The following is a 27,779-nucleotide window of genomic DNA, read 5'->3' as shown; positions in this document are numbered from 1 at the left end:
ATATATCACAATTTAAACTCATTTTACTGTACCTGTGAAAATGTAAATGGATATTGTGTTACAAATGCCAGCGTGCAATTGGTTTTATTTATTGTTGCTTTTATTTTTATGATTGGCTTCTTCACTGGAGACCTAGCTCTCCGGTAATTTGTTTATTCACTAGGAAACAAATGGAAGCAAACGGGCTGAAACAGAGAGGGACTAACTTGAACTTGTCCAATAAGAAATGCTAATTTCCGTTGCAAAATGTTTTCAATTGCAAAACAGTTTGCTACGTTGTGCACTAATGAATACACCCCAGTACAGTACTGTTGCTAGCCATTGTAACCAATATGTATCAAAAACATTCACCCAGTGCCTGTACTTTCTATTAGCTTGATTTCCACTCTTAGCTAAAACACACATGGCGTAAATGAGACCCCACACTGCAGTATTCCTAGCATTGGATTAAGTGCCGTCTTGTCTATTTGAAAGAGTTATTTTGGGTTAATGTTATGCTCTGCGAGAGCTGTGAAGTGTACTGAGAGTAAGAAAGATGTCTGAGGTGTCCATGCTGTCCTAACTGATGTGTCCGTCTCTGTTTGTGTTCCTAACAGAGGGTCAGGAGGTGAAGGTCGGCGAGTACAACGCTATTGCTGATGTCCTGGACCTTATTAACAACACCATGAGGTTCCAAGGTAGGTAGATCAGACCGTGTGTGTGTGTTCACTACACATGTCTCACACACACACACACACACACACACGCGCGCACGCACACACACGCGCACGCACGCACGCACACACACGCGCACGCACACACACACACAATCCAGCTCCTCCTCCTCCTATGTTTAATCATTACCAGCCTTTTTATGTATCCATGTTTGCTTGTGTTGACATTCTTTGTCTTTTGTTTGATTCCTGGCGATTACCACAGTGACCCCCAATTCCTTCCTCCCTTTTGTCCCATATACACACAATCTGGGACAGTTTCAGCTAAAACAATTGTTTCTATGTCTCAAACTGTCATAAGTAAAGCTCAGTAAATTGAGAAATTGATTGGCACGGAGATGGCGGATAGAGGAGAGCACAAGCATAAGAAACAGCTGACCACAACGACTAATTCTGTTTGGAGGTACAGAAAGTAGCCACATGTAGGTGTTTTTTGGATCAAACCTTCTCCTGTAGAAGTGTCCAGTACTTTACATTGAATCAAAGTCACTGGGCAAGTGGACAAACTTAAAATCTAAATCATTCTATGTCGATTATAATACGTTTCTCAAGCTAAGAACATCCCACTGGGCAGAGACGTCAGTTTAACGTCTAGTTTTGATTTACATTTGGTTGAGTTGTCAACTATTTTGAATGAAACATAAATTCAGGTTGGGTGAAAACAATACAAAAGTTCTGTTACGTTGATGACTTTTTGCAAATCCAATCAGTTTTCCACATTGATTCAACGTCATCACATATACTTTTTTTGTTGAAATGATGTGGAAACAACTCTACAAAAAGGAAAGTAACTTCATTTGGAGGCTCCGCTCCTGGAATGAAGAGGAAGACATTCACATATTTTTTGGCATCGTAGCAGACCCACTGGGCAAAAACTGGTTGAATGAACAATGTTTTTCAATGTTAAATAGGTTACTGGTGAGGGCTCATTTTGGTTGTCTATCCTTCCCCTGTAAAAGTTATTTTTCTTATTTTCTTCCTCCTCTTAATTCCAGGGGTGGAGCCTCCTAAGGACCGTACCTTTGTGCGTCTGCAGCGTCGCAACATCAACGTACCCCTCTACAGCATCCTGTCTGTTATCACCATTCTGGGCATGCTCATGGCAGGGGCCTTCCTCTTCTTCAATATCAAGAACCGCAACCACAGGTCAGTAGAAGAGGGAAGGGAATGAGGGGAGGAGGGGGTAGAGCTCACAGCAAGAGAGAGCTGTGACACACTGGTCTGGACAGGATTCCGTTGTAAATGCAGTATTAGTGCAGAAATGGGCTGAGGTTTGATTTGTTCTCTCAAATGTTTTTTTCTTTCCTGAGGGGTTGAGAGTCTGAGACCTCACTTTGTTTGGATTTGAAAATCCAACAGTTGTATTGGAAGTGGTTGTTCCATGTGAAAGTGAGAAAGACCAATCAGTAAAAAAGTACAGCCTCTTCAACATCGACGCATCGTCAACATCAAATAGCCTTTGCAGACTCTGAAGTCAGGAGGACTTGCAGTTTGGTGTACTAATACAGGCCAGACTAGTAGAGCACCGTGGTGGAGTTTCTTCTCAGTTCAGATCTAGGATCAACTTCCCCTTCCCCAATCCTATCATTAGTGGGGAAAATGAAAAACTGACCCAAGACCAGCATCTAGGGTCAACTACACCCTACACCAGTGATATTCAAAGCCTGGGTCAGGACCCCTAGGGGTTGTGGGGGAGTTGCAGTGGGGTCACCACATTAAAAATATATATATATTTATTTTTCCTTTTGTTTAGGGAACAAAATATTCAGATTACAGATTATTTTATGGGAAAATATACAAACAATTTTGTGAAAGATAATTTCATTAACATACAGATAACTGTATGTTAATGTAAAATAATGTAAGATGTATGACCATGATAATGAACATGTAATAGCAACAGCATACAGAAGGAAGGCTCACCTCATCCACCACCAACGTGAAGCATTCACCCTACACACAGCCCACAGGAAGAGAGGACAGCACAGCCTTTAGACAAGACAATAGAGCCTCAGCCTTTAGACAGGACAATAGAGCCACAGCCTTTTGACAGGACAATAGAGCCACAGCCTTTAGACAGGACAATAGAGCCACAGCCTTTAGACAGGACAATAGACCCACAGCCTATATCAAATCAAATCAAATTGTATTGGTCACATACACATGGTTAGCAGATGTTAATGCGAGTGTAGTGAAATGCTTGTGCTTCTAGTTCCGACAGTGCAGTAATATCTAACAAGTAATCTAACAAATTCACAACGACTACCTTATACACACAAATGTAAAGGGATGAATAAGAATATGTACGTATTAAATATATGGATGAGTGATGGCCGTGCGGCATAGGCAAGATGCAGTAGATGGTATAGAATACACTATATACATATGAGATTAGTAGGATATGTAGACATTATTAAAGTGGCGTTATTAAAAGTGACTAGTGATACCTTTATTAAATCAATTTATTACATTTATTAAAGTGGCCAGAGATTTGAGTCTGTATGTTGGCAGCAGCCACTCTATGTTAGTGATGGCTGTTTAACAGTCTGATGGCCTTGAGATAGAAGCTCTTTTTCAGTCTCTCTGCACAGCTTTGATGCACCTGTACTGACCTCGCCTTCTGGATGATAGCGGTGTGAACAGGCCGTGGCTCGGGTGGTTGTTGTCCTTGATGATCTTTTTGGCCTTCCTGTGACATCGGGTGTTGTAGGTGTCCTGGAGGGCAGGTAGTTTGCCCCCGGTGATGCGTTGTGCAGACCTCACTACCCTCTGGAGAGCCTTCCGGTTGTGGGCGGAGCAGTTGCCGTACCAGGCGGTGATACAGCCCAACAGGATGCTCTCGATTGTGCATCTGTAAAAGTTTGTGAGGGTTTTATGTGACAAGATACATTTCTTCAGCCTCCTGAGGTTGAAGAGGCGCTGTTGTGCCTTCTTCACCACGCTGTTTGTGTGGGTGGACTATTTCAGTTTGTCCGTAAACTTTCCACCTTCTCCACTGCTGTCCCGTCGATGTGGATAGGGGGCTGCTCCCTCTGCTGTTTTCTGAAGTCCACGATCATCTCCTTTGTTTTGTTGACGTTGAGTGTGAGGTTATTTTCCTGACACCACACTACCAGAGCCCTCACCTCCTCCCTGTAGGCTGTCTCGTCATTGTTGGTAATCAAGCCTACCACTGTTGTGTCGTCTGCAAACTTGATGATTGAGTTGGAGGCGTGCATGGCCATGCAGTCGTGGGTGAACAGGGAGTACAGGAGAGGGCTGAGAACGCACCCTTGTGGGGACCCAGTGTTGAGGATCAGTGGGGTGGAGATGTTGTTACCTACCCTCACCACCTGGGCGCGGCCCGTCAGGAAGACCAGGACCCAGTTGCACAGGGCGGGGTTGAGACCCAGCGTCTCGAGCTTAATGATGAGTTTGGAGGGTACTATGGTGTTAAATGCTGAGTTGTAGTCAATGAACAGCATTCTTACATAGGTATTCCTAATGTCCAGATGCGATAGGGCAGTGTGCAGTGTGATGGTGATTGCATCGTCTGTAGATCTATTGGGGCGGTAAGCAAACTGGAGTGGTTCTAGGGTGTCAGGTAGGGTGGAGGTGATATGATCCTTGACTAGTCTCTCAAAGCACTTCATGAGTGAGTGCTATGGGGCGAAAGTCATTTAGTTCTGTTACCTTTACATTCTTGGGTACAGGAACAATGGTGGCCATCTTGAAGCATGTGGGGAGATAGGGATTGATTGAATATATCCGTAAACACACCAGCCAGCTGGTCTGTGCATGCTCTGAGGACGCGGCTAGGGATGTCTGGGCCGGCAGACTTGTGAGGGTTAACACGTTTAAATGTTTTACTCACGTTGGCCACGGTGAAGGAGAGCCCACAGGCTTTGGTAGCAGGCCGTGTCAGTGGCACTGTATTGTCCTCAAAGCGAGCAAAGAAGTTGTTTAATTTGTGGGGGTATACACGGCTGTGACAATAATCGAAGAGAATTCTCTTGGTAGATAATGCGGTCGGCATTTGATTGTAAGGAATTCTAGGTCAGGTGAACAAAAGGGCTTGAGACAGGACAATAGAGCCACAGCCTTTAGACAGGACAATAGAGCCACAGCCTTTAGACAGGACAATAGAGCCACAGCCTATAGACAGGACAATAGAGCCACAGCCTTTAGACAGGACAATAGAGCCACAGCCTTTAGACAGGACAATAGAGCCACAGCCTATAGACAGGACAATAGAGCCACAGCCTTTAGACAGGACAATATAGCCACAGCCTTTAGACAGGACAATAGAGCCACAGCCTTTAGACAGAACAATAAAGCCACAGCCTTTAGACAGAACAATAGAGCCACAGCCTTTAGACAGGACAATAGAGCCACAGCCTATAGACAGAACAATAGAGCCACAGCCTTTAGACAGGACAATAGAGCCACAACCTTTAGACAGGACAATAGAGCCACAGCCTATAGACAGAACAATAGAGCCACAGCCTATAGACAGGACACTAGAGCCACAGCCTATAGACAGAACAATAGAGCCACAGCCTTTAGACAGGACAATAGAGCCACAGCCTTTAGACAGGACAATAGAGCCACAGCCTATAGACAGAACAATAGAGCCACAGCCTATAGACAGGACACTAGAGCCACAGCCTATAGACAGGACACTAGAGCCACAGCCTATAGACAGGACAATAGAGCCAGTCTTTAGACAGGACAATAGAGCCAGTCTTTAAACAGGACAATAGAGCCACAGCCTATAGACAGGACAATAGAGCCACAGCCTTTAGACAGGACAATAGAGCCACAGCCTATAGACAGGACACTAGAGCCACAGCCTATAGACAGGACAATAGAGCCACAGCCTATAGACAGGACACTAGAGCCACAGCCTATAGACAGGACATAGCCCCTATAACATAATTTATCAACTTTATTGCGGATACAATGATTAACACAAGATGGAAAAAAGGAATATGGTTAATTGACATGGTGTGTATAGGGACTCATGTTGTTCACCTTAGTCTGTGCGTTACGACTATACCTGATTCTGCAGCATCAGGACCATAGATGGGGTGTTGTGCTTTCCTCTCTCCTTGCATTTAGAGACACATTTTACTACCTATTGATTTGATGATGTACAGTTGAGTCGTGATTTACACGATGGTTTGGGACATGCTGTCCTAAGTGATGTGATTAAACTGTAATGTAAAAACATCCTGGGGTGTATTCACTAGCAACCAAGCAGAAGCAAATGGGCAGAAACAGGGAGGGACTTACTTAAACTTGTCAAATAAGAAACTAATAAGAAACATGGTACTGCTGAACTGCACTTTAAGTAAATAGAGTTTGCACTATCTGACATGCGCCTATTAGGTGTCAGATGTAATTTAGGAAAGCTACAGTATATCTGTAGGGCTCCCGAGTGGCGCAGCAGTCTAAGGCACTCCATCTCAGTGCTAGAGGTGTCACTTCAGACCCTGGTTCGATTCCAGGCTGTATCACAACTGGCTGTTGTTCTTAACTGACTTGCCTACTTAAATAAATATCTAGATACAAACTTGGAGAATTAGTGTTCACATTTTACTTGGAATGGAACTGGGAAAACACACTTTCGATTACCAAGACAAAAACCTGTTTCAATGTGAAAAATGTCACATCTGAGATGTTAAATTTTGGAACTCTGTGTTCCTCTCACAATTTCAGAACTTCCTGTCCCTGTCATTGTAACTCCCCTCTCCCTACAGACTGATCAAGATGTCCAGTCCCTACATGAACAACCTCATCATTCTGGGAGGAATGCTGTCCTACTCCTCCATCTTCCTCTTTGGCCTGGATGGCGCCTTGGTGTCCGACAAAGAGTTTGAAGCCCTGTGCACCGTGAGTATGGAACCTGTATAGCTCGAACCCCACATCTGCTGTCCTAATGATGTTTAAAATCCCAGGCTAACGCTAGGCTAACACTATATCATTCTCGTCTGTCTTCTCTATTTTGAAATCTGTGCGACCCAGGCTAACACTAGCTATAGCTATCATTTTTCTCCTTCCTTTAAAAGGTGTGATATCCAGGTTAATGTTCCACCCTTCAGAAAGGGGATGGGAGTTCATATAATGGGAGGTGATTGGATCAGTCCCTGGGTCTTTCCTAACATGGAACATATTGTGCTCCTGCTCCCACAGCAACAGTTTGAACGTGACTATCTGAGCCTCTGGTTTAATTAAAGAGGTTTGATTACAGTGATAACTGGTTCACGGCCCAAATGGCACCCTATTCTCTATATAGTGCACTACTTTTGACCAGGGCACATAGGGCTCTGGTTAAAAGCAGTGCACTATATAGGAAGTAGGGTGCCACCCAATAGGAAGTAAGGACTCAGTCCTGGTTTTCACAGAGATAAATACTGTATATAATGTTAGCTAGGCGGGTGGCGCAGCACGTATCAACTGCCATCGGGTGCCTGTCTGCCAATCTGGCTCGCCTCAGCGAAAACAATCCAAAATGGAGGCTGTCAAATCAGAGAGGAGGTGCTGAGGCAAAGTGTGTGATCCAACCAATCAATATGCATTGTGTTTCCTTTGTATGGCTGCTATAGTATTTTTTTCTTTATCTTTTTCTCCATCCCTCTCTTGCTCTCCTTCCCCCCTCCCTCACCCCACTTACAGAAACATCTGATTGGTTACCTTTTGATTTGACAAAATATATTACAGTTTAACTCTCAAAACAAACCAGGCCAGTATTTTATGTAGTGCATCATTGCTCCTCAATAGGAAGGAGAAGAGAGTGGTCGTTACCGCCAGGAGAGCTGGCTGCTGGCATCTGGTAGCACAGCTTTTCATCAGGGTTGCTGGGGCCCCTGCGGCTAAAGGGCCCGGCTGATTTCTTATTTTCCTCAGGCAACACTGGGGGGAGAATAAGCTTGCTGCTGAATCTTTTGCCTTGGTCTGTTCCACATATTGCTTTTTGCCTACATTGTGATTGTGCCTCCATTCCAAGAATGCCTTTCAACAAATAGACAAACAAACACAAACAGCATTTAGTGCAGTGGGTGTTAAAGTGGTGTTTTTCCAGCTTGTTAAATGAGATGCTGTGGGAGTTACTACAGGATATAGGTTTGTTGCTGTTATTTAGTTACAACTCATTCTAAATATGGTTGTTGCCTAGCTACAGTAGGCATCGTAGGATTTGGAGCGTTTTAATATCCTTTAATCTCAAGAAAGTAGATGCTGCTACAGTATGTTTCTTATTTTAATAACACACATTCACAAGTTTGACAGCCATGATGTAAGTCTAGGACTTCCTCTAAAGTTTGCACATTCACTTGGAACTATTTTTAGTGCACTTCTAGAGCTTTTGGTGAATTTGTCGGATAATAAAATAAAAATGCTAATAGCTTGTCAGTCTAGATCTTTGTTTAGATCAGTCTAGATCTTTGTTTAAGTCCAACTCTTTGCCAGCTATTGACAAGACTGTTTCTGTCGTCGTGTTGCAGGTACGAACGTGGATCCTCATCGTAGGGTATACGACAGCGTTCGGCGCCATGTTCGCCAAGACCTGGAGAGTCCACGCGATCTTCAAGAATGTCAAGATGAAGAAAAAGGTGACGGATCACAAACTTTTATTTATTTATTTAAAAACATGTTTTTTTACATGTATTTTACACAGTGAGTCACAATAAGACCCAGGTCTACTTTTTAAATGAGCCCTGTAATATACAAACATACACATATTAAATATGAAACGCAATCATCAAATAATAATACAATCAAACAAATCATCCGTCAGAGCAAAGAGACAAAACTGTATGGTCTCATTGGCAATGATTGCCTAGACCTGGAAGGACAATGGCGTCCTATACCTAAAATGTTATTATCTCATGATTATTATTATTATTATTGTTGTTGTTATTATCAGCATATTGTCATCATTATTCATTCTCATTGTCTTAGATGATTACTTCCTGAATCGACTGAATGGATTTGACCCCATTCTTGCCTTATTGATCACTCTGCTAACTGCTGACAGTGTTCAGATTGTGGAAAGACACTTGTAGCCAACATACATACAGGCTTTGCCCCAAATGGCACCCTATCCCCTAAATCGTGCACTATCATAAGGCTCTGGTCAAAAGTAGTGCATAATATACAGAATAGTGTGCCATTTGGGGCAAAGACACAGTATCACCACAAGAAGAGATGACAGCCACAGGACTGGAACCTGCCTTTATGAGCAACAGAGCACACATACTGTATGAACACACTAACTTTCATCTTTAGAAAAGACAGTCAACACCAGACTAGCTCAAGTTCACCATTTTGTATTTTGTGAACAAGTCAGTTTCACAATAGCCACTGTAGGAAGGGAGCGTTTTCTGTTGATGTGATCAAGCAACAGTAAACTGTGGTAGTCACATTGTCTGGTCTGCAGGATGGCTGCACTCAAGCAGAACAGAAGAGCCTATAACCATAATTGGCCATGATGGACTCTGATAGAGAAATCATCACTGGTTAACAGCAGCTAGCAGCTTCATATTGCGCTGATTCCTGTGTCACCACATATGCATTATGCGAGATAAAAAATGAATGGAGAGGAAAGAAGGAGAATAAGAGCCAAAATTAGGGACTGTTAGTTGACCATATTTTCAAAAATGAACTTTACCCTTCACCTCGGAGCAAGTATGCAGAGCTATGAAAATCTGGTTATTATCAAGTAGCAGTCACAAGGAGAGCTTATACTTGCTGCCTCTCTAACAACGTTGCTATGGTTTCAGTAACGTTGGCAACACTCTGAAATGGTAAGAATTTGAGACGATTACCCTGAATGTATATCTCAAGGAGTGGAGACAAAAAAAAACAATACTAGAATTTTTAAACACCAAAAACATTTCCCCAAACAACATGTGTGTAACTGAGTAACTACTACAGGAGGTCTAAGAGGGGCAAGGCAGGGTGTAGCCCCTCAGTCACCCCGAGTCCCAGAAGAGCTGCATCGATCCAGTCACAAAAAGCATTGCAGACACTCACCTCAGCTCAGACTGTACACACACGCAGACAACAAAAAGCATTGCAGACACTCACCTCAGCTCAGACTGTACACACACGCAGACATGCAAACACATGCAATAACTCACACACACAATGTGTACACATGCACTGTACATGTCAGAAAATGCAGGAGCTCACTCTGTACATATGCTGCTCCTGGTATCTTTCTATCCTGGCTCAGGCATAAAAGAGTTTACCACACACCCCTTTTCTGGCAACATGTTCTATGTTTAGCACACACACACACACACACACACACACACACACACACACACACACACACACACACACACACACACACACACACACACACACACACACACACACACACACACACACACACACACACACACACACACACACACACACACACACACACACACACACACACACACACACACACACACACACACACACACACACACACACACACACACACACACACACACACACACACACACACACACACACACACACACACACACACACACACACACACACACACACACACACACACACACACACACACACACACACACACACACACACACACACACACACACACACACACACACACACACACACACACACACACACACACACACACACACACACACACACACACACACACACACACACACACACACACACACACACACACACACACACACACACACACACACACACACACACACACACACACACACACACACACACACACACACACACACACACACACACACACACACACACACACACACACACACACACACACACACACACACACACACACACACACACACACACACACACACACACACACACACACACACACACACACACACACACACACACACACACACACACACACACACACACACACACACACACACACACACACACACACACACACACACACACACACACACACACGTAATTCTGGTGGACAGTGTGTAGGGTTTCATTTTCCATTACTGCTGTGTGAGACTGGCTGCTCATTGGAGAGAATGGAGGTTCATCTCGTTGTATTATTAAGCCTGCTGTTTTTTACAGGATTAAAGGTTTGTGTGTGTTTGCGTCCTTGCATCGAAATGTGTGTGTCAGGGTTTCCGTTTGGAAAATGTGGCGCCTGACATTTGTCCAGGAGTATTTTAATATTCCAGACATTTGAGAAATTTACTGGACACATATGCATTGGGTTCATAAACTAATTAGGGCGTCTACCCACAGTGTGCAGAATGACAGAAGTCACATTTAGATTATGGTCCTTCATATTAACAGTCGAGGATGCAACCATAAACGGTCCTTCTTACTGAATTCTGATGTGCTCTGAAGATGTTAGAATAACTGTCCACATCAACTTTTCCTCAGCCAGCAAGACCATTGACAAACAGCAAAATCACTAGTCTATGTCAATATACTATCCCCCATAGTAGAAAAGTTTACCTATAGTATTGGTCAGCTTGTTGAGAAAGAAATGGCCTATTCCAAAACAGATTTGTTGTGGGACGATAGATCCCAAATTCATACAACCAGTAGGCCTAGGATACATACATATATGAGTCTGATGCAACAGATCAAAATGTTTAGCTTAAAATGTTGATAAACTATTATTTCTTTACATTATAAGCGCAGCAATGCGCACAAGGCAGTAGGCTATGCACGAATGTCCGTTCCACAATGCAATTAGCAGGAAAACACTGTTGTCAAAAGCACTCTGCACATGTAAACGGATTAATGTGAGAGAGATGAAAATACCCATTACAAATTCAGAAAGAGGGGAGATCTAATATGCAACTAGCATGGGTTGCTAATATGACTAGGATTGTGCCTTTGGCTACTGGACAATGAAATGTAAAATATAATATAAGGCTCTGTATCTGTATGCTGTACGTGTGCGATAAATAAGATACATAACGAATATACTGTATACACGCGCCAATTTAATGCCACAAAATTATGCAAATGTACCTATCGATAAGCATGACCAGTCAAATGTATTTACATCAATGAAGAGGCTAAAAAGCTTTATTTTGCAATGAGATTTTTTCTTCTTTTCTCGGTGACAAATTTATTTGTTGGCTTCAAAAAATAAAAATGGCCTAAACCCGACTATTACCAGCTAACGGAAACCCCGGTGTGTGCTTTTATGTAACACACAGTCTACCCACCGACCTGTTGCCCTCTGATGTATTTCCATTCCGCTCTTCAATACAAATACAAAAGATGTATATGACACAATATGCATCTGGTTTGATTACGTAAAGGCTTGCCAGGCCTCTGTGCCCTTTTGATATTTATAGTCCTCCTCACATCACATCCTGGATAGAATTGTGTGGGATGATGAAAGCTGCAGGAGGGCATGTGGAAGATCTGTCAAAGAGAGTGGGAGAGAGCGAGTGCGTGGGAGGCAGGAAGAGAGCAGAGGAGAGAAGACCGCAGCAGGTAACCTAGCGGTTAAGAGCGTTGGGCCAGTAACTGAAAGGTCACTGGTTGGAAAAATCTGTCGATGTGCCCTTGAACAAGGCACTTAACCCTAATTGCTCTTGTAAGTCGCTCTAAATAAGAGCGTCTGCTAAATGACTGAAAGAAAGTAGTATTTAAAGAGATGGGGTCATTGTCTTCTAGTCTGGGGTCATTCCAAACACAGGGGCGTTTTGATATATTTAAATGTGCAAAAAAATGGATGACCTTTTGTGTTTATTTGAAAAGTGATTTATTCATGAAAAGGTCGTAATTCGGAGAAAAACGAAACACAACAACAAAACGGCTCTTGTTTCTGTGAATTGTGTTATGCTGATTATGCAGACTCTGTTTTTCCTCCTCCTCCTCCTCCTCCTCCTCCTCCTCCCTCCCTCCCCCTCCTCTTCCTCCTCTGCCTCCTCCTCCTCATCCTCCTCCCTTCCTCCCTCCCCCTCCTCCTCCCCTTCCTCCTCATCCTTCTCCTCTTTCCCCCTTCTCATCCTCCTCCCTCCCCCTAGTCCACCCTCCCCATCCTCCTCCTCACAAACATTGATTGAATGCAGGTGCTTTGGCTGTGTGGAGTGACTGTTGTCAGTCAAAGTAGAGCTTGGGGTTTACAATGTAGCCCCAGTGCTCATCAGAGAGGTTGAGCGCTGTCGTGGTCGCGCACCGAGTCACACCCTTCCTCAATCCCTCCGTCCCTTCATCTCTCTCTTCCTCCCTCCCTCCCTTCTGCCCTCCCTCTGTCCTTCCCTCTTCCTCTCCCTCCCTCCCTCCCTCCCTCCCTCCCTCCCTCCCTCCCTCCCTCCCTCCCTCCCTCCCTCCCTCCCTCCCTCCCTCCCTCCCTCCACCAGACAGAAGACTGCAAATCAGGGTGTGCTTGAGCGTAAAGAGGCCTGGCTCAGTGTTGGGTAAGCACAGGGACTGTCAATCAAACGTGTTGCTCTGCAGCCTCCCTCCCTGTCTGCCTGCTAGTCTGTCTCTGAGATTGACTTTAGAGAGCTCTTGGCTATGCTCACAGTGAGATACAGCTTAGGACACACACCAACGCACGCACACAATGAAAAACACACATAGAAAAAAGCGTAACACACACACTAATGTGTACACACATGCTGTAGAAGACCCAACATACATAGCATACACATACACAGACGTTTGGTATTTGGTATTTTATTAGGACCCCCATTAGTTGTTGCAAAAGCAACTCTTCCTGGCGTCCACACAAAACATGAAACATAATACAGAATGACATAATACAGAACATCAATAGACAAAAACAGCTCAAAGACAGAACTACATAATTATTTTTAAAGGCACACGTAGCCTACATATCAATGCATACACACAAACTATCTAGTTCAAATAGGGGTGAGGCGTTGTGCCACGAGGTGTTGCTTTATCATTATACATACAGTACATGCTCATTCACATAGCACTTAGATCAACGATGTACACAAAGAACAAGGATCAGGTGACCTCCCGAGTGGTGCAGCGGTTTAAGGCACTTCAGTGCTTGAGGCGTCACTACAGCCCCGGGTTCGATCCCAGGCTGTGTCACAGCCAGCCGTGACCGGGAGACCCATGAGGCGGCACACAATTGACCCAGCGCCGTCCGGGTTAGAGGAGGGTTTGGTCGAAGGGGATGTCCTTGTCCCATCGCCTTCTAGCGACTCCTTGTGGCGGGCCGAAGCTGACTTCGGTCACCAGTTGTACGGTCTTTCCTCCGACACATTGGTGCAGCTGGCTTCTGGGTTAAGCAAGCAGTTTCGGAGGACGCATGGCTATCAACCTTCGCCTCTCCCCAGTCCGTACAGGAGTTGCAGCAATGGGACAAACTGTATCTACCAATTTGATACTGCGAAATTGGGTAGAAAAAGGGGTAAAAGTAAAAAAAAGAAAATTGATCAGATGTGTGTGTGCATGATCTGATAGGAACAGTGTCTTTCATACTTACACAAACACACATCCCCATGTGCACACACACACACGTCTGATCATCGCTGAGACAGAGCAATCCCATTTCCCACGGATCAGGGCCTTGAAGGCAAACTGCTCTTTCCCTGATCACAACTACACACAGTATATTCTACTGTTCCACATCCCCATGCTTTAATGATGAATCAGCAGTAGAATAATGTATTACTACCGCCAGGGTAGGCAGAAGCATTTAAAATACTACCAAGTGAGCAGCCCTGGGGTAGCCAGGTCTAATGGTAGCAGCCCTGGGGTAGCCAGGTCTAATGGTAGCAGGCCTGGGGTAGCCAGCTCTAATGGTAGCAGGCCTGAGGTAGCCAGCTCTAATGGTAGCAGGCCTGGGGTAGCCAGGTCTAATGGTAGCAGGCCTGGGGTAGCCAGGTCTAATGGTAGCAGGCCTGGGGTAGCCAGGTCTAATGGTAGCAGGCCTGGGGTAGCCAGGTCTAATGGTAGCAGGCCTGGGGTAGCCATCTCTAATGGTAGCAGGCCTGGGGTAGCCAGCTCTAATGGTAGCAGGCCTGGGGTAGCCAGGTCTAATGGTAGCAGGCCTGGGGTAGCCATCTCTAATGGTAGCAGGCCTGGGGTAGCCAGGTCTAATGGTAGCAGCCCTGGGGTAGCCAGGTCTAATGGTAGCAGGCCTGGGGATGCCAGCTCTAATGGTAGCAGGCCTGAGGTAGCCAGCTCTAATGGTAGCAGGCCTGGGGTAGCCAGGTCTAATGGTAGCAGGCCTGGGGTAGCCAGGTCTAATGGTAGCAGGCCTGGGGTAGCCAGGTCTAATGGTAGCAGGCCTGGGGTAGCCAGGTCTAATGGTAGCAGGCCTGGGGTAGCCATCTCTAATGGTAGCAGCCCTGGGGTAGCCAGGTCTAATGGTAGCAGGCCTGGGGATGCCAGCTCTAATGGTAGCAGGCCTGAGGTAGCCAGCTCTAATGGTAGCAGGCCTGGGGTAGCCAGGTCTAATGGTAGCAGGCCTGGGGTAGCCAGGTCTAATGGTAGCAGGCCTGGGGTAGCCAGGTCTAATGGTAGCAGGCCTGGGGTAGCCAGGTCTAATGGTAGCAGGCCTGGGGTAGCCATCTCTAATGGTAGCAGCCCTGGGGTAGCCATCTCTAATGGTAGCAGGCCTGGGGTAGCCAGCTCTAATGGTAGCAGCCCTGGGGTAGCCAGGTCTAATGGTAGCAGCCCTGGGGTAGCCAGGTCTAATGGTAGCAGCCCTGGGGTAGCCAGGTCTAATGGTAGCAGGCCTGGGGATGCCAGCTCTAATGGTAGCAGGCCTGAGGTAGCCAGCTCTAATGGTAGCAGGCCTGAGGTAGCCAGGTCTAATGGTAGCAGGCCTGGGGTAGCCAGGTCTAATGGTAGCAGGCCTGGGGTAGCCAGGTCTAATGGTAGCAGGCCTGGGGTAGCCATCTCTAATGGTAGCAGGCCTGGGGTAGCCAGCTCTAATGGTAGCAGGCCTGACGTAGCCAGCTCTAATGGTAGCAGGCCTAACGTAGCCAGCTCTAATGGTAGCAGGCCTGACGTAGCCAGCTCTAATGGTAGCAGGCCTAACGTAGCCAGCTCTAATGGTAGCAGGCCTGACGTAGCCAGCTCTAATGGTAGCAGCCCTGAGGTAGCCAGCTCTAATGGTAGCAGGCATGACGTAGCCAGCTCTAATGGTAGCAGGCCTGACGTAGCCAGCTCTAATGGTAGCAGGCCTGGGGTAGCCAGCTCTAATGGTAGCAGGCCTGACGTAGCCATCTCTAATGGTAGCAGGCCTAACGTAGCCAGCTCTAAAGCAGATAGAGTATATTAATTTATTATGTGACACAGCTACAGTATATTGTAATCCACTCAGATTCACTCAGCTAGGCGGTGTACTGCACTGTATCTATCTTATATTGTATCCAGTACACAACTACACTGTATGTCATATTTAATGTGATCATTTAAATATTAATAGGTTTATACAGACGGTCATGCTTCAACAACATCTGTCTTGACCAAAGGGACAGAATCACGATACCATGGTCAATCTTCTGATCTGATGCTCCCGTCATTGTGAAAGATAGAATGATTGTTTGATCTATCAACTTCAATTTCATCTACCGTAAAGATAATCTATTCTGGTCCTGTGTACTTTCAGCGACTGATAAATCTATCATTAAATCTATCAGGTTTACGCAGAAACAGAGTGCTACTTTTTCTTTATTCTCCTGGATAGTCACTAGTTGAAATATCCTCTCGGGTTAGGAAGGTTTTTTAGCCCGAGAACATTGTTGCAGTCATAATAGAATGTCATTCTAGTTCTGTAGTTATGGTCAGGTCGTAGCTTGTAGTTATTGTAGTTATTTGTAGACCTCTGGTACCCTGAATACATCACCAGTCACTGTCTCTTTGTGCCCTCTAATACACTGCTATATTCCCGGCAACACAATGTTCCTTTCTCCTTGCTTCTACTTGTCCAATCCCAGTAGCCATCAAAAGACAACACATCAAAACCATCCCCCCCATTCCATTCTGAGTCCACCATCCACCGCAGTCTGTCTGGTCTGTTGGTGGTGAGCGAGCGAGCGAGCAAGAGAGAGATTGAGAGAGAGAGAGAGAGAGAGAGAGAAAGAGACTCCCATATCTATTGGGAGAAATACCACAGTAGCAAGATTTGTGACAAACACCATTGTAAATACAACCCACATTTGTTTGTTTATTTTCCCTTTTGTACTTTAACTATTTGCTCATCATTACAACACTGTATATAGCCATAATATGACATTTGAAATGTCTCTATTCCAATGAAACTTTACTGTAAATGTTTGATTATTTATTTAACTTTTGTTTCCCATGCCAATAAAGCCTTTTGAATGTAAATTGAATTGAATTGAGAAAGGGAGGGAGAGAGAGAGAGAGAGAGAGAACATCATTGTATTTATAAGAAGTGATTTCCCTCAAAGTGTATCCGTGTCTGTATTCTCCTGACCTTTGCTTTGATGTGAATGGCGGCAGGGTCAAACGCTGTTCAAAATAAAGATCAGACGGCCCCCTTTCATCCTCTAAAGTTCAGTCACAAAAAAGTGGCTTTGTTGATTGACGCGACTGCCGTCTTTTGGTACTTCCCTGTAACCCACCTCTCATCAAATCAAATTTTATTTGTCACATGCTTCTTAAACAACAGGTGTAGACTAACAGTGAACTGCTTACTTACACAGGTCCTTTCTCAACAATGCAGAGTTAAAGATAAAAAAAATATAAAAAATAGAAATGGTGACACGAGGAATAAATACACAGTGAATAATAATAACGAGTAAAAGTGGCATGGCTATATACAGGGAGTACCAGTACTGAGTCCATGTACAGGGGTATGAGGTAACTGAGGTAGCTATGTACATAGGCGTGGGGTTAAATTGTCTAGGCAACAGGATAGAAAATAGACAGTAGCAGCAGCGTGTAGCCATTTGATTAGCTATTTAGCAGTCTTGTTTAGCAGTCTTATGGCTTGGAAGTAGAAGCCAATCAGGGTTCTGTTGGTGCCAGACATCCCTCCCTACCTACATTTAAAAAGGGGCCACCTAGAACCATAAAGTTGTCTTTGTCTGTCACTGGAGGATATCTTTTTTTCGTTCCAGATAGAGCCCTTTATGGTTCCAGGTACAGTGCTTTATGGTTCCTGGTAGAACCCTTTTTGGTTACTGGTAGAACTGTTTTTGGTTCTAGGTAGAACCCTTTTTGGTTCCAGGAAGAACTGTTTTTGGTTCCAGGTAGAACCCTTTTTGGTTCCAGGTAGAATTATTTTTGGTTCCAGGTAGAACTGTTTTTGGTTCCAGGTAGAACTGTTTTTGGTTCCAGGTAGAACCCTTTTTGGTTCCAGGTAGAATTATTTTTGGTTCCAGGTAGAACCCTTTTCCAGGTACAGGTACAGTTCTTCTAACAGTGTTATCACTCTCTTCTCCCCTTTCACTCTTTGCTCTCTCTCCCCTCACTCACTCCTTTTCTCCCCTCCAGATTATCAAGGACCAGAAGCTGCTGATCATCGTTGGTGGGATGCTGCTGATTGACCTATGCATCCTCATATGCTGGCAGATCGTTGACCCGCTGAAGAGGACCGTGGAGGAGTACAGCTTGGAGGTAAGTCTGGTCGACCATATTAACCCCATTTATATTTAATCAAATCAAATCAAATTGTATTTTATTTACAAAAACACACTCTGACCTCGTTGATCACGTTGGCTACCCTCCTGTAGGTTTCCGGTCCAACCCCAGTTGTAACTAACCTGATTCAGCTCCCCCCCACACACATTTTGTTACGTTACAGACTTCCTTCTAAAATATAGTTTTTTTTCATCAACCTACACATAATACCTGATAATGATAAAGCAAAAACAGGTTTTTAGAAATGTTTTCAAATTTATAAAAAAAAAAAACTGAAATATATACAGTTGAAGTCGGAAGTTTACGTACACTTAGGTTGGAGTCATTAAAACTCCAGAGCTTTAGAAGCTTCTTATAGGCTAATTGACATAATTTGAGTCAATTGGAGGTCTACCTGTGGATTTATTTCAATGCCTACCTTCAAACTCAGTGCCTCTTTGCTTGACATCATGGGAAAATCTAAAGAAATCAGCCAAGACCTCAGAAAAAAAATTGTAAACCTCCACAAGTCTGCTTCATCCTTGGGAGCAATTTCCAAATGCCTGAAGGTACCACGTTGATCTGTACAAACAATAGTATGCAAGTATAAACACCATGGGACCACGCAGCCGTCATACCGCTCAGTAAGGAGACGCGTTCTCTCTCCTAGAGATGAACGTACATTGGTGCGGAAAGTGCAAATCAATCCCAGAACAACAGCAAAGGACCTTGTGAAGATGCTGGAGGAAACAGGTACAAAAGTATCTATATCCACAGTAAAACGAGTCCTATATCGACATAACCTGAAAGGCCACTCAGCAAGGAAAAAGCCACTTCTCTAAAACCGCCATAAAAAACATGGGGACAAAGATCATACTTTTTGGAGAAATGTCCTCTGGTCTGATGAAACAAAAATAGAACCGTTTGGCCATAATGACCATCGATATGTTTGGAGGAAAAAGGGGGAGGCTTGGAAGCCGAAGAACACCATCCCAACCGTGAAGCACGGGGGTGGCAGCGCTTTGCTGCAGGAGGGACTGGTGCACTTCACAAAATAGATGGTATCATGAGGAAAGGAAAATTATGTGAATAAATTGAAGCAACATCTCAAGACATCAGTCAGGAAGTTAAAGCTTGGTCGCAAATGGGTCTTCCAAATGGACAATGACCCCAAGCATACTTCCAAAGTTGTGGCAAAATGGCTTAAGGACAACAAACTCAAGGTATTGGAGTGGCCATCACAAGGCCTGACCTGAATCCTATAGAAAATTGGTGGGCAGAACTGAAAAAGCGTGTGTGAGCAAGGAGTTATACAAACCTGACTCAGTTACACCAGCTCTTTCAGGAGGAATGGGCCACAATTCACCCAATTTATTGTGGGAAGCTTGTGGAAGGCTACCTGAAACGTTTGACCCAAGTTAAACAATTTAAAGGCAATACTACCAAATACTAATTGAGCGTATTTAAACTTCTGACCCACTGGGAATGTGATGAAAGAAATAAAAGTTGAAATAATTCTCTACTATTATTCTGACATTTCACATTCTTAAAATAAAGTGGTGACCCTAACTGACCTAAGACAGGTAATTTTTACGTGGATTAAATGTTTAAATGTATTTGGCTAAGGTGTATGTAAACTTCCGACTTCAACTGTACATTTGCATAAGTATTTACTCAGTACTTTGTTGAAGCGCCTTTGGCAGCGATTACAGACTCAAGTCTTCTTGGGTATGGCGCTACAAGCTTGGTACACCTGTATTTGGGGAGTTTCTCCCATTCTTCTCTGCAGATCCTTTCTATCTCTGTCAGTTCGGGTAGGGAACGGATAATTCCTTCCACCTCATGGCTTGGTTTTTGCTCTAAAATGCACTGTCAACTGTGGAACCTTATATAGACAGGTGTGTGCCTTTCCAAATTATGTCCAATCAATTTAATTTACCACAGGTGGGCCCCAATATAGTTGTAGAAACATCTCAAGGATGATCAATAGAAACAGGATGCACCTGAGCTCAATTTCGAGCCTCACAGCAAAGGATCTGAATACCTATGTAAATAAGGTATTTATGTTTCTTCCAATGTCACTATGTATATATATGATTTTTTATTTAGTCCGGCTTTAAACTTACTCTTGAAAGTTGTAATAATAGAATTCACAAGGTGCAATGAAATTAGGTAGTGCATCATCAGTTCCTCTTGTCATGTTAGTCATTACAGACCTTAGAGAGCTATTTATAACTTTTAAGAAATGTCCAGATCAACTAGCCCATGTCAGCGAACGGTTTTTATTTAGGTTTTTTAGCCCATAGATATTGTTGTAATTTTTTAGTCACTCAATATCACTTGAATACACATTAGACATGGCAAAATGTATAGAATTGCAAGATTAGGTGCATAAAAATTGCACAATTTTATTTGCACCCAATGACAAAATGTGTATAATTGCAGGAAATAAGCTTTAAACCTGCTAAATTCTTTCCACCAACAAGAGGGGTGTGAACAGTTTGTGACATGAACAGTGCTTGTGCCCATAGAAATAGATGTGGTGAGTGAAAAAGTTTGGGAACCCCTAATATAGAGTATAACCAGGACTATTTCCTCTATTTCCTATTTCCTCACCACACAAACTGACAGGGGAAAATACTTGGCCCTAAATTCAAACCCCTGTTATTCACCACAATGTAATACCCTCGTCTTGGTGGCACAGGTAGATTATCTGGAAGTGATAATAGTTCTGGATCTGGGGCACCAACAGTGAGACCAGATCAGCAGCTGGGGCTCCAACATGTCCATCAGTGAGAACAGATCAGCAGCTGGGGCTCCAACATGTCCATCAGTGAGACCAGATCAGCAGCTGGGGCTCCAACATGTCCATCAGTGAGACCAGATCAGCAGCTGGGGCTCCAACATGTCCATCAGTGAGACCAGATCAGCAGCTGGGGCTCCAACATGTCCATCAGTGAGACCAGATCAGCAGCTGGGGCTCCAACATGTCCATCAGTGAGACCAGATCAGCAGCTGGGGCTCCAACATGTCCATCAGTGAGACCAGATCAGCAGCTGGGGCTCCAACATGTCCATCAGTGAGACCATATCAGCAGCTGGGGCTCCAACATGTCCATCAGTGAGACCATATCAGCAGCTGGGGCTCCAACATGTCCATCAGTGAGACCATATCAGCAACTGGGGCTCCAACATGTCCATCAGTGAGACCAGATCAGCAACAGGCTTTATTGTGGTTCCGGTGGTTATTTTAGGGTCAGGAGGATATGAGGCACTCTGCCACCTCCTGTCCTGTGCCTCTGCTAGCCAGACCCTTTCCTCGCCAAGCCAGCTGGGATGTGGGATGTTGGCAAGACCTGGCGGAAAGAAACACTTGGCAACCCTCTAACTCTGCTGCTGGGCAGGGGTGATGTGTAGAGCACCTGTGGGCTCCGCTCTGCCAGGATTGGTTGAGGGGTTTGGATTTATCTTTGCCAGGATTGGTTGGGGTGTGAATGGCTTTTTGGATCCTGGCACACCATATTTGGGTTACAAACTGTTATGAGTGATTAGTAGTAAGAGCATGACTGTAAGTCACTTTGGATAACAGCATCTGCTAAAATGGCATATACAACTGTGATGATTGCTGATGTAACTGTTATTTGGCCCTTTTTTTCATTTAGGTATCTAAACACTCATCAAAGGAAGCGTGGTGATGTTTTTGTTCTGTGTGACTGTTAGCAGTGGATATATTATGTGTCTTGTGATTGGAGCACAACCTTGATCAGTTAAATATCCTCCACAAATCCATATTTTTGTACTGTACATCTTAATAGGCTCTTCTAGTGTGTTTGCACTACCAGCACACAGTAGCAGTTTAACAGCAAACCAAATTAAAGATCTAAATTTGATTTCCAAACTATATCGGCCTTTGATGGTGTTGGCGGTGGGCACAGACTCATCAGGGTACACCAGGGGTACGGACTAAGTGGATCTACGGAGCTAATTAAGAAATGCTTTCAACTCCACCAGACACCTCCCACATGTAGGCCACAGAATCCTCATGGCCTGTCAAGATCGGAGCTTTTGAAGGGCCTATGTCCTCTCTAAACGCCAACATCATTATTTGACACGTTTGAAGAGCCCACAGTGACCTTGAGAAATCAGCACTGGGATTGGGAGGTCATTGGGGAAGAGTCATGTTCAAAGGCGGCCCCCGGTGGTGTGTTTTGCGGGAGGGTTGCGGTGGGGGGGTGGTGCGGTTGTGGGGGTTCTGAAAGGTTCTTTGAAGGTTCTTTGATGCTATTGACCCAACGTTTTCTCTGCTTGGTCCAGCGGGGGAAGAAGGAGGGATGGAAGGATGAGACTCTCCCTCAGAGTTGATGACTTTACTGTGACTTCAATTAAACGAGATGCCTCTGAATTGATAAGTAGTGCTTAGCTGGCTACAGCCCACCATGGAGCGGGTCTCCACGCATTCAGACTAGTTTCTTTATGCTTCTTTGAAAGGAGAAATGAGAGCATTTTTATTTTAGGTCACAGAGGATTCAATTACAGACCAAAACGCAATTTATTTTTTCAAAAAGTATTTCACACTGTTGTTTATTTGTCCTCTTGGCATGCTCTGAAGGTATACTTTCTTTTGTTGTACTTGTTGTATTGCTCTCGACGAAAGACATTTACTTAACCCTTTACACTCGTGGGAATTGCAATATATGGATAGGGCTAAATTGAAATGTTTCTTACAGAATAAATAAGAAAATCAAATTCATAAGCATGGTAGCAATTGAAAGGGAACAGTTTGGAGATTATGGAAAAAATATTGTTGACGACACAACATTCCATCTGACACAAAACTGAATCCAAACATTACACTGTTGATTGTATGTGCATTTTACATTTACTGTACTTTTCGTCAAATTTGTTAATAACGAAATCTGAAAATACTCTGGATACATTCAGTACCATGATAAGAATATTCCTGGGGTAATGTGGGGTAGGTGCAACATAAGACATAACAATTACAAAGCCTTGAGTGAGAGGACTAACTGGTGTCCAAGTGGACACACACCTCTCTAAAGTGTTCACAGTTCCTAAATAATTCCAATGCACTTTTATGACTCAAAGAAGAGTCTTCAACTATAAGGTGCTTTTTTTGAGCTCTCCTGGCTGTGCCGTTGAGGAACTAGAGCAAGCACACTTGTAGTTGTTTTGTTTGGAACACAGCCCTGCATCCCCGCCATCACACAATTACAAAAACGCTTCAGCTGGGCATCATTTGAAAGCTTCCTCTATTGCCAACATGAATAGCTAAGTTATAAAATACGATCTTAGAGTGTTAGGCTTTCACATAGCAATTCAGAAAAACAGATCGTAATTTTGGTGCGCATAGAATGGAGTCATGAGTGCATTCAGGTCTGTGTTTTGCAGCAAATTTTCTTCACAATAGACAAAAATACTCTCATTCTGTTCAGAACACCCAAGGGTATAACGTCATGTCATCTTGTAACTGTACATCAAATATAGTGACATAAACATTGACACTATATCTGACATGAGTTTTATGATATGGAAATGTGAAGTGTACATTTTGACTCATGGGTGTTTGGCTTGCTTGCATGACATCAAAGCGGTTTTTATTATAATCCTCAACATCTCCTCTGTAAGAATACATCGAGTCCTCTTAATGTAAAATATTTCCTACATTCAGACCACGAGGTTAGCGGGAGGGATGGGGGCGACTTCTTGTCTCGTGCGGTGCATTAGGTTCAGAACATCTGTCAGTCAAAACCCATACAACGCTGTGAAGCGTTAAGTCTAGGCTCTGACATAAGTTATACCACTGTATTCCAATTTAGTCGCTTATCAGTGCCCAAATCTGCCATTTTCAACCTGTATACGAGTATGAGTGTAAAGGATTTTCTGAGCCTGCCTGTCATGCTCACTATGGCCTTGATAACATGTTAATTCCTGAATGTTGTCATTGTATACAGTGGGTCAGTGGAGTGTTCTCACAGCCCTAAACCCATGGCGTGTTCTCACAGCCCTAAACCCATGGAGTGTTCTCACAGCCCTAAACCCATGGAGTGTTCTCACAGCCCTAAACCCATGGAGTGTTCTCACAGCCCTAAACCCGTGGAGTGTTCTCACAGCCCTAAACCCGTGGAGTGTTCTCACAGCCCTAAACCCGTGGAGTGTTCTCACAGCCCTAAACCCATGGCGTGTTCTCACAGTCCTAAACCCATGGCGTGTTCTCACAGCCCTAAACCCACCTAAACCCATGGCGTGTTCTCACAGCCCTAAACCCATGGAGTGTTCTCACAGCCATAAACCCATGGAGTGTTCTCACAGCCCTAAACCCGTGGAGTGTTCTCACAGCCCTAAACCCATGGAGTGTTCTCACAGCCCTAAACCCGTGGAGTGTTCTCACAGCCCTAAACCCGTGGAGTGTTCTCACAGCCCTAAACCCGTGGAGTGTTCTCACAGCCCTAAACCCATGGAGTGTTCTCACAGCCCTAAACCCGTGGAGTGTTCTCACAGCCCTAAACCCGTGGAGCGTTCTCACAGCCCTAAACCCGTGGAGCGTTCTCACAGCCCTAAACCCGTGGAGCGTTCTCACAGCCCTAAACCCGTGGAGCGTTCTCACAGCCCTAAGCCCGTGGAGCGTTCTCACAGCCCTAAACCCGTGGAGCGTTCTCACAGCCCTAAACCCGTGGAGCATTCTCACAGCCCTAAGCCCGTGGAGAGTTCTCACAGCCCTAAGCCCATGGAGCGTTCTCACAGCCCTAAACCCATGGAGCGTTCTCACAGCCCTAAACCCGTGGAGTGTAGAGAATGTTTAGCCTCTCCGAGTATGAGCCTGTCACTGCATGTCTGTACTGGAGCTGGGCTGTGGAGCTGGGGATCCGCAGCCTTCCTGCCTGACCGGCTCTCTTCCCCCACCGCCACCCTCTCCTGGGCATAGCTCTGCTGGAGGAGTGCCAGGATGGTGCCTGGAGCCTGGCTCCACTGGGCCTTTGTACCTCTGGGCCAGCAACAAGACACCAAGCAACAAGATCACACCAGCTACAGAGAGAGAGTGTTGGCGATAGAGAGCGAGAAAAAACTGAGAGAGACAAAGATAGAGTGATAGATAGATAGAGAGAGATAGCTCTGGGATAGGAGTTGTGTGGTGGTGCGTCCCGGCTGAATGGACCGTGTGGCAGGCGGGGGTGGCGAGGGAGAGATGGGATCATGGCGTCACGGCAGATGGCGGACCCCTCTAGAGAACGCAGGCAGAGAGTGAGAGAGATTAGCTGTGATTGATTGGTGCGAGAAGAAGGACCATTAACTCTGAGTCTGTGTCCCAAATGGCTACCTGCTCCCTTTGTAGTGCACTACTTTTGACCAGAGCCCAATGGACTTTATGAGTCCAACGAGCTCTGGTGAAAAGTAGTGCAATATAATATATAGGTGATAGGGTGCCATTTGGGACTCATGCGCTGAGTTTCCTACAAGGCTTCAGGCCTGGTTGCTCTGTCGTCCCTCTCCTAGCTTCCTCCCCCCTTCCCTTTCTCCCCCTCTGTCTCCCCTGATTCCCACTATCCTCTATTACACTGCTACTCCAATATCAGGATGTATTAGGAGGACTGGGAGGAGAAACAGTTGACCTTGGGCTGGCGTGACGGTGTCCACATGCGATCTCCAAGGACATAGTGTATATACAGAGATGTGGCTGTATAGAACTGACTTGTGATTGTATGCGTTTAGTCTGCTCTGATGAGAGGTAGGGTTTGTTTTCTTAAAGGAACATTCCAGAAAGTTTTCAATATATATAACTTTCAAAATACAGGAATACAGTCGGTATATATGATGCAAAATGCATCATACTGGCTGTATTTCTGTATTTTGAAAGTTATATCTTGAAAACGTGATTACTGTCATGCAAAACATTTTGGGACTATATCAACAATGGACTAATGAAACAAATATCAAAAGATAGTTTTGGGGTGGAATTTTCCTGTCAACTAGATTCAGCCATGGGCAGATGTTTTCTGGAGCGGATGGTCGGTGGTCCGGAACATAATTACATATCATTAGTAGACTGCAAATTGACTGCAAGAAGCCCAAACAGATATAATATTTGACTTAAACATAATAATTTCAAACCTGGCTTACATTTGTATATGATCACGTGTCTCTCTATTATGCATGGGAATACTTTGGAACAGATTTCTTAAATTAAAATCACTTGGAGCTGATTTCCTGGAGTTTTTACAGTCTTTCATGTCCAACAATGAAAATATATTTTTTATATATTTATATATTCTTAATATCATTCCTTTACTTATATTTGTTTGTAGATTTGTTTGTATTAGGTAGTTGTTGTGAAATTGTTAGATATTACTTGTTAGATATTACTGCACTGTCGGAACTAGAAGCACAAGCATTTCGCTACAACCGCAATAACATCTGCTAAACATGTGTGTGACCAATAAAATGTTATTTTATTTTATTTGAGGTAGGAAGCCCCATTCATGTACTCATACATGTGACACAATATAAACAACATGTACAGGTATATCCAAAATCAAAACCATAGCCTACATCAGGGTTCTCCAACTGGTGTCCCGTGGCTGGTTTTATTTGGCCCCCCATGTTTTCTGAGCAAAAATATATAAATACATATATGGATGAGCAATGTTAGAGCGGCATAGACTAAAATACAGTAGAATAGTATAGAATACAGTACATACTGTACATATGAGATGAGTGCAAGATATGCAAGATATGTAAACATTATTAAAGTGACATTATTAAAGTGACTAGTGTTCCATTTATTTATGTGGCCAATGATTTCAAGTCTGTATGTAGTCCCGTGTGGCTCAGTTGGTAGAGCATGGTGTTTGCAACGCCAGGGTTTTGGGTTTGTTTCCCACAGGGGACCAGTATGAGAAAAAAAATACAAAGTATGAAATGTATGCATTCACTACTGTAAGTTGCTCTGGATAAGAGTGTCTGCTAAATGACTAAAATGTAAAAAATGTCAGCTGCCTCTGTGTTAGTGATGGCTGTTTAACAGTCTGTTGGCCTTGAGATAGAAGCTGTTTTTCAGTCTCTCAGTCCCAGCTTTGATGCACCTGTACTGACCTCGCCTTCTGGATGATAGCGGGGTGAACAGGCAGTGGCTCGGGTGGTTGTTGTCCTTGATGATCTTTATGGCCTTCCTGTGACATCGGGTGTTGTAGGTGTCCTGGAGGGCAGGTAGTTTGCCCCGGTGATGCGTTGTGCAGACCGCACCACCCTCTGTGGGCGGAGCAGCTGCCGTATCAGGCTGTGATACGACAGGATGTTCTCAATTGTGGATCTATAAAAGTTTGTGAGTGTTTTAGGTGACAAGCCAAATTTCTTCAGCCTCCTGAGGTGGAAGAGGCGCTGTTGTGCCTTCTTCACTACACTGTCTGTATGGGTGGACCGTTTCAGTTTGTCAGTGATGTGTACGCCGAGGAACTTAAAACTTTCCACCTTCTCCACTACT

At 44.4% G+C, this 27,779-nt stretch overlaps 1 protein-coding gene across 1 annotated transcript in view; it reads left to right on the top strand.

The window, feature by feature from the left end:
* gabbr2 (gamma-aminobutyric acid (GABA) B receptor, 2) overlaps window positions 1-27,779 on the top strand; it is a 358,754-nt gene that overhangs the window by 223,231 nt on the left and 107,744 nt on the right. The window contains exons 9-13 of the mRNA XM_014142790.3: window positions 597-677; window positions 1,709-1,859; window positions 6,455-6,587; window positions 8,198-8,305; window positions 18,159-18,281. Of these exons, the coding sequence (XP_013998265.1) occupies window positions 597-677; window positions 1,709-1,859; window positions 6,455-6,587; window positions 8,198-8,305; window positions 18,159-18,281 (596 nt within the window). The remainder of the gene's footprint in view (window positions 1-596; window positions 678-1,708; window positions 1,860-6,454; window positions 6,588-8,197; window positions 8,306-18,158; window positions 18,282-27,779) is intronic.

This window comes from Salmo salar, chromosome 14 (genome assembly GCF_965601325.2).
Source record: "Salmo salar chromosome 14, fSalSal1, whole genome shotgun sequence".
NCBI lineage: Eukaryota > Metazoa > Chordata > Actinopteri > Salmoniformes > Salmonidae > Salmo > Salmo salar.
The sequence above is the reverse complement of the archived record's forward strand: the minus strand, read 5'-3'. Positions and strand labels throughout refer to the sequence as shown.